At 37.9% G+C, this 12,842-nt stretch overlaps 2 protein-coding genes across 5 annotated transcripts in view; one reads left to right on the forward strand and one right to left on the reverse strand.

The window, feature by feature from the left end:
* The window catches only part of LRRC28 (leucine rich repeat containing 28), a 174,164-nt gene extending 163,955 nt beyond the window's left edge, over window positions 1-10,209 (reverse strand). Inside the window, exons 1-2 of one of the 2 annotated variants that reach the window (XM_068556923.1) lie at window positions 7,856-7,876; window positions 5,906-6,133 (exon numbers count right to left, since the gene is read on the reverse strand). In XM_068556923.1, the coding sequence (XP_068413024.1) occupies window positions 5,906-6,073 (168 nt within the window). In that variant the 5' untranslated portion in view covers window positions 6,074-6,133; window positions 7,856-7,876. Of the gene's footprint in view, window positions 1-5,905; window positions 6,134-7,855; window positions 7,877-10,108 lie in introns of those variants that run through there. The other variant, XM_068556913.1, reaches the window with a different exon arrangement.
* Window positions 10,210-12,321: 2,112 nt separating this feature from the next.
* Window positions 12,322-12,842, forward strand: part of TTC23 (tetratricopeptide repeat domain 23) — a 114,733-nt gene continuing 114,212 nt past the window's right edge. For 2 of the 3 annotated variants that reach the window (XM_068556946.1, XM_068556937.1), the window contains exon 1: window positions 12,322-12,556. The gene's annotated coding sequence lies outside the window, so the exon portion shown is untranslated. The remainder of the gene's footprint in view (window positions 12,557-12,842) is intronic. The other variant, XM_068556968.1, reaches the window with a different exon arrangement.

Genomic DNA, 12,842 nt, shown 5'->3' on the forward strand with positions numbered 1-12,842 from the left:
ATCATTTAAAACAGTGCTTGGCACTTAGTAAAGACTCAAACGATGGTAGCTGCTACCAGATTTTAACCCACCCCATATTGATGAACACTTAGGTTTTCACAATTTTTCATCATATACAATGTTGTGATGAGTATCCTTGTCCACTTGACTATTTTTTCTGTTGGGTAAATTCCTGCAAGTGAAAATGCTGGTTCAAACATATGCACATGTAAAATTCTGCTAGATATGGTCTAACCGCCCACCAAAAGTAATGAGTCAATTTCCACTCCTTCCAATAGTGTATGAGAGCATCTTCTCCCCATTGTCTTCAACATAGGGCACTGATAATCTTCAACACCAGGTATTAAATCTTTTCTAATTACTAGGTAAGGATGATCAATGTTTTATCACTTCTATTGAAAGTTAAACATTTTTTTGTTTTGACTATCTGTATTCTTTTATGATTTGCCTGTTTATATTTGATGGGGGGAGGTCAGGAAAATTTTCTCCTGGGTCAATAGGAAAGAAATAACATCCTCATCCCCCACCTCATCCCCCCACCCCAATTCAGGATTGTGATGGACATACCTCTTCTTCCCTTGAATCTCAGAAGGATATCATTTTTAAGTTCTCTCCTGTTACATAGATTAACTGCTTAATCAGGATCCATCTACTCTTATTGCTCTTAGCCATAAGCCAAACTCCCTTCTTTCACTAAAATTTAGATGCCTCTTTCTTATCCATTCATATTTATAAATAAAATTGTCAACAGGTGAGATGAGGGCTCCATCAGTATTTGGGGAGGTCACTCTTCCACGTCCCCAGGAAGGCCTGCTGCCTACTACACTCATTAAGAGAAGCTGGCAGATCCATTAAGTGATTTTGCTTCCAAGTTGAGTTCTTTTCTTTTCCCCTCCAAGTCGCTTGTGGCCTTTTATTTTATAAATGAAGGAACTGAGATCCAAAGAGGTTAAGCACATAGGATCTTGGTCTATTACTTCCTAGTACTAAGTTGTGCTACCAAACAATAAAACACTCTCTTGTTGGGACTGCAGAACTCAAATGCTTCCACTGCTAATTCCTGCTTCCATGTTTCATTCCTTCTCTAACTCTTACAAAGACCCCAGCTATTTGCAGGGAGGGGGTGTGGGGATTAGGGTGCAAGGGGACAAGGTAGGCTCTACCTCAGCCCCCTCCAGCCTGCACACTCATATCCTGTCATCATCTGAAACTTCTCCATGACTGATGTCTCTCTCCACAACTATAATATCCCATCCTCCCAGATGGCTTACTCAATCATGCCCAGTATAATAAGTCTTCAACATCAATGGATCCTTTGGACCCTCTCCATTTTCCCTATTCACTCACTCCTTTCTTCCTTTGCCTCCAATCCACCTCAGACTCCATGTCCCATCATTTTAATCACTCTTGCCAAAATCCTAAACCTCCTTAGTCCCTCTATACCTGGCAAAAACCTAAGCCTGCATAAATGCGACATCCCAACTTCTTCATACCTCAGACATCTGAGAACTGCAGGAGAAAACTCCCTAAACAAGCAGATGGTTCCACCATAAACCTAGCCATCAACTGCTTGCTGAATAATGCCAATGATTCTACTACCTTTCTCTAACCAAACTGCTGTGACTCTTCGCAACAATAATTTCAAACCTGCACTCTCCACAAATCTTCACTCCCTAAGCAGCTGGCCTTGCCTGGTAGTCACCAGACAAGAACTCTCTCCCCCACAATCTGAATCTTCCTTTGCACCTATCCTTTCTTTCTCTTGTTAAAGCGGGAAGGGGGATACTAGTTCTAAAGTCCTTCCCTCCAATTGTGCTCTGGAGCACATCCTTTCCTACCTTCTTAGGAATCTTGAACTTTTAATTGTTCCTTATTTCTGAATCTTCAACTCCTCTCTAATGGAGATTTCCCATCAGCATTTACACAGGCTCAACTCTTTCCTCTTAGAAAAGAGAAGAGGGGTGAACAGGAAAGAAAAAAGGAGAAAGAAGAAAAAATTCTCCTTTTTTGTCAAGACCCCTCCAGCTATGACCGCTTTTCCATATCAAAACCAAACCTGAAGACCCATCTACCTTGTTATCTATTTTTTCATCTCCTTCTCACCAATTAACCCCTCAAACTTGCATTCTGCTCTCCAGAGCTTCTAACATAGTCACCATCATAGTCACCATCACTTTGTCACTAAAGTCTTTGGACAAATATTGATCCTAATCTTCTGCCACTGAATCTCAGTTCACATGTTTTTCTTCAGCTTGGGATGTCAAGAAACAAAAATTCCATGAGAGTAAGAATTTGTTCCATGATGTATCTATGCCAGTGCCTTGTAGAGTACTGGATACACAGAAAGTACTCAATAAATACATGTTGAATGAATGAATGATAGTTTTCCTCCCAAGCTCCTGACAAACTCATTCTTCAGGGTGAATGCAAATAGCACCTTCCTTAAAAAATCTTTTACAATCCTGCTACACAGAATTAGATTATGTGTCCTACAAATGTTAGACAGTAGCCAGGCACTGGGGATACAGAATTTAACACAGAGTCCCTGCCCTCAAAGACTCTCAGTCTGGAACTGTTATACTTGTACTATAGACCTTATCCTCTTCTACTTTATATTCTTTTATTTATTCATTCAACAACTATGTGGATGCCTATCAAATACAGAACCTGTATCTCCTATTCTCTTATTAACTTCAAACTACCACAAAGGTCAGAGACTTAATAATTCTTGAACTGTATTTAAAATAATTATAGAAAAATTCTTTAAATCATTTTCTAAGATAAATGTTAGGAACCAAAATCTTAATGTTTCCTAACTACTTCTTATTCACCTATTAATTATATAACTGGATTCCTATATAAATTGATTCATTATATTTTAAACAGTTTTAAGACTTTTCAGTTATACAAATAAGTGGTAATACTGTATAATGAAATACTGCTAAAAAGTATTTTAAAATATAAAATGTTCCTACCCTTTGACCCAGCAATCCTACTTTTGAGACCTGATCCTAAATACAAGGATGTATATATATTTCTTGGCCTAGAATTTAGTGGAATGAGAATGAAGTGAAGAGAGAAATCTGCAGAGAAATATGTAGAGTATGATTCCCTTTTGTTGTTTAAAAAGGGAAAAAAATACAGAGTACATAATTACATAAACACAAGCAAAGGAGTGGAAGGACAAAACCAAACTATTAACACTGGTTATTCCAAAGCACAGAATTGGAGGAATAGAAAGAGAAACTACTACTTTCCATATATTTCTTATGTTGGTTGCTATAAGGGCACATATTTTTATATGTAAAATATGAACAGTTTATTCTTTTGTATATAAAAAAGGCTTTTCCCTGTGCTTTATTTTTAATATGGGCATTCTCCAAGTTCTAAGCATCTGACATACAATCATCCTACAAATATAAACCATAGTGCAATACTGAGCAGCTTGAAGGGAAAAAGGAAGGACAGAAGTCAGGCATTAGTGACTCCTCACCAGGACGCTTCATACGAAGAGGGGAGAAGGGGAATGCTGAGGAGAAGACATTTAAACACAATAAAACAATGTTAATAAGAAATAATAAAACAATGTGGAAATGGAAATAATTGGCAGGTTCCCAAGCTTCTCTTAAAAAAAAAAAAAAAGGCCAATTAACTCATAATATGTTTGAGATAGTATATGCTTCCAATAATGTGTTTTTTTCCTTTGGACAGTATTGCAGTTTAAGTCAAATTTTACATACTAAATCTCTATTATTTCTATAGGAAATATACTTTATCAATAACACCAGCAAACATTCTAAAAGCCTGCAGTCACTAGTTTGGAGCACTCAAGGGCAAGTACTGTTTCATCAGCTTTGAAAACCTGTGCAGTATGCCATTCTCAGACTATGCTGGATATAAGTAAGCTGTCTTATACTCAGTGTAGTCACGGAATGGTATGCTTGCTACCATTCCCACCATCCCGGTATCTGTATGGCACTTTACAGTTTAAAAAGCTCTTTGATACAAAGGAATCAAATGTTCCAGCTAAGAGAAAGCATTAAAATAAAATATATACACCTACCATTATAAACATATGCAACAATTTAATCTTCAGTGACTAAAAAGGTGGCAAAGCATGAACTTGAAATGTATGCTTGGGAGCCATTATATCAGTTAAAATTGTATAGTAGATACTCAAATATTTTCATAAATAGAAAACTGCAGCCAAGAAACGGCCACAAAACCAAAAGTTCATTGTAACATTTATAAGCAAAGGCCAATTTCTTCTACCCGTGGACTATAACTGATGGTTGAGAAGTAATCCACTCACAACCTTTTCTTTGTACATCAACAACAAACATGAGAAAATGTGGGCTGTAATCCTTGACAAATTATTTCTTACACCACTTCTCCAGAGGGCGGAAAAACACTAGGTAAATACGGTTTCACTTCATGCAATGATGATCTCGCAAAAAGGATTAATATAACTATATACAGATTATTAAAGTTTGAAAAGTGAAAAATCTAATTTAAAAAAATCTAATTAGGCATGCAAAATAATATATACACAAATATGTCAAACACTAAAAATAAAAGATATACTTGCACTTACTTTCAGAGACAACAGAGATAAACAAATTTGATAATGCTTTCTACACATTGTAGGTATTTTGCACAGACTAACTAAAACTTTTCCAGAAAAACACTCCATATATATGAAGCCAGTAAGGCATATTTTCAGATACTCAGATACTTTCAGAGAAGGGAATGAAAAATGGGTCTGTTCACAAAGAAACAACAAGAATGCATAAATCATCTAAAGTGGAAAAGAACTAGAATTCAAAGTGTAAGATCTAAATGAGGTTCAGTGATAATCAGAAAAGGCCACATAAAGCAAAATCCATTTAAAACAGAGACCAAAAAAAAAAAAAGCCAAAAAACAGAGACCAAATATCATGATAAACAGTGGGAATAAAAAGTTTGACAGGCACACTCTCTTGAAAAATATTTTAGATTTTTAATCTCATATGTAATAAAATTTAGGTTATAATGATAACTATGTGCTTATTCTTAGAACATAAAAAGAGTGAATCAAATGTTGGCTTTTGTGGCAAAAATTTTTCCAACAAATTGGATGACAGCCCAATTCAAAGTCATCTGATTTTCACAGTGCAATCATAAAGAAGGTTTTTTGGTTTTGGGTTTTTTTCAAAACACTCAAAGGCTACATCAAGCCTCCTAATGCCTGTCTTAATATTTTAATCTTCAAATCATTCCCTTTTTAAATACGTCTAAATCAAAGTCATCCTTGTTGGTCTTTCTCTTCTTTACTTTTTAACTGGTCTGTTGGGTACTGTAACATCCATAAATCATCTAAGAATCTTAACACACAAAGAAAGCACAGGCCCAGAGAGATGCACAGGCTAAGTGAAGAGGGGTTTCTGAATAGGGACTAATTTTTTTTTTTATGTTATTGGAGTATAGTTGATTTACAATGTTGTGTTAGTTTCAGGTGTATAGCGAAGTGATTCAGTTGTACATATATTGATACATGTATTCATTCTTCTTCAGATTCTTTTCTTAGATAGCTTATCACAGAATATTGAGTAGAATTCCCTGTGCTATACAGTAGGTCCTTGCTGGTTACCTATCTTATATGTAGTAGTGTGTGGGACTAATTTTATAAGTGGTATATTAGTGAATATTTTGCTTTCCTACACGACTCTTAAAACTTCATAACTGCAAGAACTTGGATAGTGAATTCTCATGTAATGAGAAGCCCCTGTATGTGTACTTTTATTACCTGTTTATACAACAAGAGGGGATATAAATCTTGGTCTGAATATCTTAAGATATATAAAATATATCTTGGTCAGGACCACATTATAAATGACTTTTTTTTTAATGCAACATAATACTGTACCAAGGTTGTAAGGGAGTTCCTTTTCATGTAGAGTCTCTCCAAGTACTGTAGTCCCTCATCTTTTAGTAACTCCAATGGGAAATGCTGCAGATTCCTATAATTTAAGAACAAATTCTTGTGCTTTTCCAGCCTTGCCACAGAGATCGTCTTACAAAGTTCAGATGCCATGACTGAACATATCCCATCAGGCACACTGCAGCACTACATCTTGTCAAAATTGGTCCATTTCTAAAGAGAACAAAAAAATGGGAAATTATGATACTGCTAACAAACGTTGCCAGATAAACCAGTCAGCATATATAGCTATTTGCAGATATTAAAAAGAGAGTTATACATCCATTCCTATATTTTTCTTTTATAAGAAAACTAAATTTTCACACATATTTAGAAGGAGATTAAAATGAATAACTATTTAATAAAAATACTCTCACTATTTAAGCAATATTTACTACTTAGTAGAAATAGTCCTATTTGAAAAAAGTAGTTCTTGAACTTGAGATAGGAATCCCTATCTAACAGAACAGAGACCAGTTTCATAACATGCAACCAAACAAAGAGCTTAAAAAATTAGACACAGCAAACCCATTTCCTTCTTGAACTACCTCATTTTGTCTTTAGCTTAAAACATTTTTAAAATATTTAAATGTGGGCTTCCCTAGTGGCACAGTGGTTGAGAATCTGCCTGCCAATGCAGGGGACACGGGTTCGAGGTCTGGTCTGGGAAGATCCCACATGCCACGGAGCAACTGGGCCCATGAGCCACAATTACTGAGCCTGCGCGTCTGGAGCCTGTGCCCCGCAACAGGAGGGGCCGCGATAGTGGGAGGCCCGCGCACCGCGATGAAGAGTGGCCCCCGCTTGCCACAACTAGAGAAAGCCCTCGCACAGAAACGAAGACCCAACACAGCCATAAGTTAAATTAATTAATTAATTAATTTTAAAAAAAGATAAAGTCCAAACAAATTTTTAAAAATATATATATTTAAATGTATATAATATAAAATATAACTAGACCACTTACAGCTTCATTTTCTTCACTTCTTACTATCTAAATATTGTCCTATATTCTAATATTTTCTTTCTTTTATCTCTTTATTCTCTTTTCTTTCTTTCTTCTTAGCTTTGCAGATGATCAAAAGTAGCAAAGAAACAGGCCTGGGAACACAGAGTTTTACTTAATTATTTCAATGAAAGAAGAAATACTGCACTAGGAAATAAGAATCCTGTACTTTTCTATTACAATCTTTCTGGGCCTTAGTTGCCTAACATAAAATGGAGACAGCAATTTATTGGTAAGGGCCAGAACCCAGAACAGATTAAATTCCTTTCTAGCTCCAAATTGACAAGGATAGGAAGAGAAATAACATTTCCCATCTTATCAACTAGGCACAGGGCAGAAACAAACTTCACATCACTTACCACAAGAAGAAACAAACTCAGAGATTCAATAATTTGTCCAAGGTCAAACAGCTCATAAGGGAACAAGGATTTTTTTTTCTTGGGCTGGGGAAGGGTGTCCAGAGGATTTCTAAGCCTGAAGTCTTTATACACACAGACTGACAGGATTCCACAGGATACTAAGAAAATGCTAAAACACTAAAAACAAGTTGAGCTTTGTTCAAAGATTCTACTCTGGTTTTCCTGGGCACCCTTTCTCAAACTCTCCAAAGAGAAGTACCTTTCAAAGAAAATGTTTTTTCTTAAGAAAAACTATTTTCACTGGGAATTAATACCAAGTTAGTACAAAATGCAGTATCATAAGCTTTCAATAAGCAGAGTTTTCTAACTTCTTGGTTATTTTCTATTATTTCCAAACTCTTAATTCCCAACTAATAAGAAAGTATTTGCTATTTTATATAAAAGGTCAGAGAATATGGAGTATTCAATTATATCCCCAATGCAACACGAGAGTCCAGTACCTTCCCGTATTTATACTAGCTACTCACTTACCTATTTTTATGAGACATATTACTTGACTTTGAACAAGATACTCAATCTTTCCACATCTTAATTCTCTCCCTGTAAAGCAAGGGGAACTAGGCTAGAAATAACATCGTTGATTGTATTTAGAAAGGGAAGCTTTCTGGGTAATTATTCACTGAAATAGTAAACTAGAAGCCATTTAGATGTCTCACAAGCATCTCAAACTTAACACATTCAAAAAGAGTTTTTGATATTCATCACCAATCCAAATCTTCCCCAGTCGTTCTAACCACCAGGAAAGCCGGAAGTCATGAATGATTCCTCCACCACCTCCAATCTATCACAAGGCTTATGGTTTCCATCTCCAAAATACACCTCAAATCTATCCACATCTCTCCATCTGCCCAAATGGAAAGCCACTGTCATCTCCTGCCTTGCCATATGTATTACTGGTCTCCCTGTGTCCACTCGAGTCACTTTGCAATACATTAATCGCTTAGCTGGGAGCCTTTAAAAAAGTAAATCCAACTATGTCTCCCTCTCTTTCTCAGGTAAACTTGCTCCCTAGTCACATGCATTCTAAATAAACCCTTCAAAAGTTTTTTAAGAAAAATTAAACTTACCAAGTATTGAGGGCTCTTCACAATCTGGCCCCACCCACTTCTCCAGCCTGGCAGCACCCTCCCTGGCTTCTCACCAAACTCCTGGGCTTTTCTAGTGTTTGAAAGTGCTAAACTCTTCTTCACACCACTTCCTGCTCTCCTTTAGCCTTTGAAAGCACTGTCCCAACGCCCTTCAGGTTTCAACGTAAAAATCACTTCCCCATCCCAAGCTAAAGTCTTCTCTCTTACTCTTTCTTTGTAGGACTCTTCACAATTTGTAATCTATATATTTATTGGTGTATCTATCTATCGTCAATCTAGCCAAGAGACTGTACCGTAAGCTCCTGAGGGCAGAGACCTTGCTGTTTTCTTTACATTTGTATACCTGCCTCTAGCACAAAGCAGGCCCTCAAACAGCTGATGAACAGCTGACAGTAGGACATGTGAGTAATATTGCAAGGTAGTTTTTTTTCACCTCTGATCTAAGGTCAGCTTGTAGATACTATATGCTGAGTGCGTGCTATGTGCAATAAAGATCTCTCAATCCTTAAAACTCTGCACTGCAATAGACATTATTTAGCCTATTTTATAGATGAGGAAACTGAGTTTCTCAGAGGGTAACTTGCCAGAATACCAACCCAGGTGTTCAACTCCAAAGCCTGTGCACTGCTCTACAAGGCAGACTTTCATGAACTTCAGTGGGGCCTCTGCTTCTTCTTATTATTATTTAAGCGGTAGGCAAAGCTTATACAAATTTAAGACTACAAAGCAAAACCCACACTCCCTGATGGGAAGATCCAATAAGAGAATACAGTGTAACCTGATGGCTTTCCTTCGAATCCTGCTGAATCCTGATGGGTGGGATTGGTTGCCCTTAAAACGCCATTACACTCTGTTAAAATGCGTCTTGCTAGGAAGGCAGTTTGGGAGATGAAATCTACACAAATGAAATCTGAAAGCTTCCAATAATAAATAATGATGATGGTTTTCCGTATGCATTCACTGGCAATGCACAACCTTTACCAGGATAATTTTCTTATACATATTCCCTTCACTACCTCTTATCTACAATTAAAAGCAAATGGTATACTTAATATTAGCTGTACACAACTGCACCTGCATAACAGTTTTCTGACAGATAAACACCAATCCACTCCATTACTATTTAAAGCAAACTAACCTTTCCATCTTAAGAAAATTCCACACATTTTAAAACAGGTGTGTTTTAAGGGAAAGGAGTCCCTTAGATTGACTTCCGTACTTAATTCAGTGGAATACCCACTCCAATTTCCTAATATTGTAGATTAATGAATTAAAACACGCACATTAAAAGCATTTGTTAAAGGTTATTTTCTCAGTACTGAAAAGAAGGCTGGCAGAAGTCTTAGGCAAAACACATGCCGTTTTGCCCGAGTTAACGAAACACTCTGGTCGTTAGAGTTTGGAAGCAGTGAGCCCAGTGGCAGGGATTTCACAGACCCCATATCGAGATTCTCCGACCACCGAGGGCGAGGAGGGCCCGGCAGCTGTGGCGACCCGAGGCCCAGACGGGCCCGCTCGGGCCGGGGTCCACTCGCTGCAGCCCGGACGCTTCTGCCAGACCCAGCCTCAGGGCCGGGGGTCGGGCCAGAGGCCCTTGCTACGTGAGCCACCCGGAACGGCAAAGTGCTACACTCACCTCGACCAGCGAAGCCAGCGCTCCCGGGCGCAGGGGTGCTGGACGGCAAGCCGGGACTCGGCGGGCGGGGCGGGGCGCCGGGAGGGGACGGGGCGGGGCGCGGACGACGGGGGGCGGGACGGGGCGGAACCCTCACTTCAGAGGGTTGGGGGAAGACAGAGCGGAGGAGAGGAAGACGGAACCTCGCGATAATGCTCCACCGTTCTCGCGGTTTTTACGATAGATTGCACGAGAGGCTTGTTTTCCAAGCGATGTGCCTATTGGCCAAGAATGTGGCTTCTCCGCGACTTGGCCCCGCCCCCGGCTCTGTCTTTGCTTCCGGCTCCGGCTTCCGGGTGTGCTGTTGAGATCAGCTTTTTGCTCAGAATTTGGAGGGGGTAGTTTAGCCGGCTCCAGCCTCAGGGACCGTCAGTAACTGATCAGTTCTTTCATTCATGCATTCACTGATGCACTCGTCCTCTCATTCAATGCATACGTTGAGAAATTACAACAGTAATAACACCCAGTCGCTTTACTGTATACCAGGCAGCGTTCTGAGATCAGTGCATACGTTATCTCAACCCTCACAACAATCCTATGACACAGGTACTATTACTATACTCGTATGACGGATGAAAAACTTAGGTCAGGTAGGTTTATGTAATATGGCCAAGGTTAGTAATCAAGTAGTGAGCTTAAGCCCAGTATAAAAGAAGTCACTGCGCGCTGGCAGGTTCGTTCCAAGCGTGAGGCAGTAACCTAGTCTCTGCTCTTGAAATACCGTAGGTCTGCTGTGAGAAACAATCGTTAAAACGACAATAACAACTTTGTAAGTTAAATATTCTGGCAGTTCCTAGCATGACTGAGTAGGCCATCAATAAATATTTCTTCAAGACAGAATTTCCTATGTCAGCAGAGTCATCAAAGGAAGAGACCTTTATGATGGTAAAAAGAAAAAAAAATCAAAGCGTTGTTAAGGAACAGCAAAAAAAAAATTTTTTTAAGCACCTTGCTTGTTAACAAGACAACTTTTCTTCTGAAATGAAGTTTTTAAAAAATTTCCTCTCATGGAACTACTGTTATTTATTGTTCTTTGGCAAGCTTGATGTTGATTATAATGTAGCAGTTCATTGTCAAGATATCCTGACTTTATAGATTTACGGTGGTTTATTTAATTACTTGTTAGAGGTAAATAACCTAGAAAGCAGAGTTATATTAAATAAAAATAAGACCTATCTCAAAACAAAGTATGAGTTATAATGAAATACTTACCAATGATCTATTTAGTAAACCTGGTCTTCAGAAGTTACTGAAGTATATGGATGGTATATGTCATGTACTTCTAAGACCTTTTATACAGGTTTCCAAATACTTAAGAATTTGTAGTACTTAGAACTTTTTTGCTAGACTTAAAATGAGGAAATCTTCAGTTTATGTAAAAACAAAAATCTTTCGGTTATTAAACATCAACCCAAATAATACATATTTGCTCCTAATACGGAAGAGTCACACATACAAAAAAGGCTTCACTATATAGATAGAACAATTTTTAAAAAGTAATCAATGTTAGTCTCTTAGTTTTCATTTCTTAAAAAATGAAGTATTTTAATGCATTAATTTGACATCTGATATTTGATCATGAAAAATGAATCATCTTAAAACAACTTCTGCCCTCTGAAACTGACACAAAAGTAGCCATGTGATTCTTCGTATTAGTATATTATCCTATGGCCACTCTTAAAAGTTCTCTAAATTTGTCAAGTGACAGTTTCACATTTTGCCTCCCTCAGAACAAGGGGGCGGGACTTCCCTGGCGGTCCAGTGGTTAAGACTTCCCTTTCCAGTGCAGGGGGTGTGGGTTCTATCCCTGGTGGGGGAGCTAAGATACCACAGGCCTCCTGGCCAAAAAACCAAAACATAAAACAGAAGCAATATTATAACAAATTCAACAAAGACTTAAAAAAAAGAAAAAAGTCCACATCAAAAAGGTCTTTAAAAAAAAAAGCGGGGGGTGGGGTGGGAATCCTCTAATACAAACTAGTGATTGGGCAATCTTTGGCAAACTTTAACATCATCAGGCAGCGATACCACTTTAAGAAAATTCCAAGGAAAGGACAACCCCATTTTAAAATTCCCACCTCTGGCTCCCAAGGATTGGGTTGCAAACTTAGATAAAACACTATTCTCCACTCCCTATTGGTGCATGCTCTATCATTCATTCTCCCTGGAATTTTGTGAGGTACTAAGTTGCTTTACGGGAAAAGGCTGCTCCAATTTAGTCTGGAATTGCTCTACTTTAGACTTTTTCTGGTTATCAATCTGTACAAAGAATCACCAAACTGAAACAGCGTGGACCAAACTGATAAATCAGGCTGCCGAGACAATTGTATAATTCGATCGAAAAAGAAACGGACAACCTCTCAAGCACATCGGATAATTGACAAAGGATTTTACGACACAGTGAGAGATGTAAGAGTTAAACTTTTCTGATTTTTTTTTTTTTTTTTTGCTAGTTTTAAAGGAGTAAGTGTCAAAGGAAAAGCAGATAAAATGCTGGCATAATGTAAGAGTGGCAGGAAGAGAGTTTTCAGAGGATGTTTTTAGAAAGAACATTATTCGCAGATTAGCAATGGATTTTTGAATGGTAAAGGGAAAAAGGTAGTAAGATTAATAATAGATTATTTTATACTCCAAGAAGCTGTGGTTTTTTGTTGCTTTAATATGGATTTAGAGGAACACTTAGTAATATTATTGT

The sequence above is a fragment of the Eschrichtius robustus genome, chromosome 1 (assembly GCF_028021215.1).
Source record: "Eschrichtius robustus isolate mEscRob2 chromosome 1, mEscRob2.pri, whole genome shotgun sequence".
Taxonomy (NCBI): Eukaryota; Metazoa; Chordata; class Mammalia; order Artiodactyla; family Eschrichtiidae; genus Eschrichtius; species Eschrichtius robustus.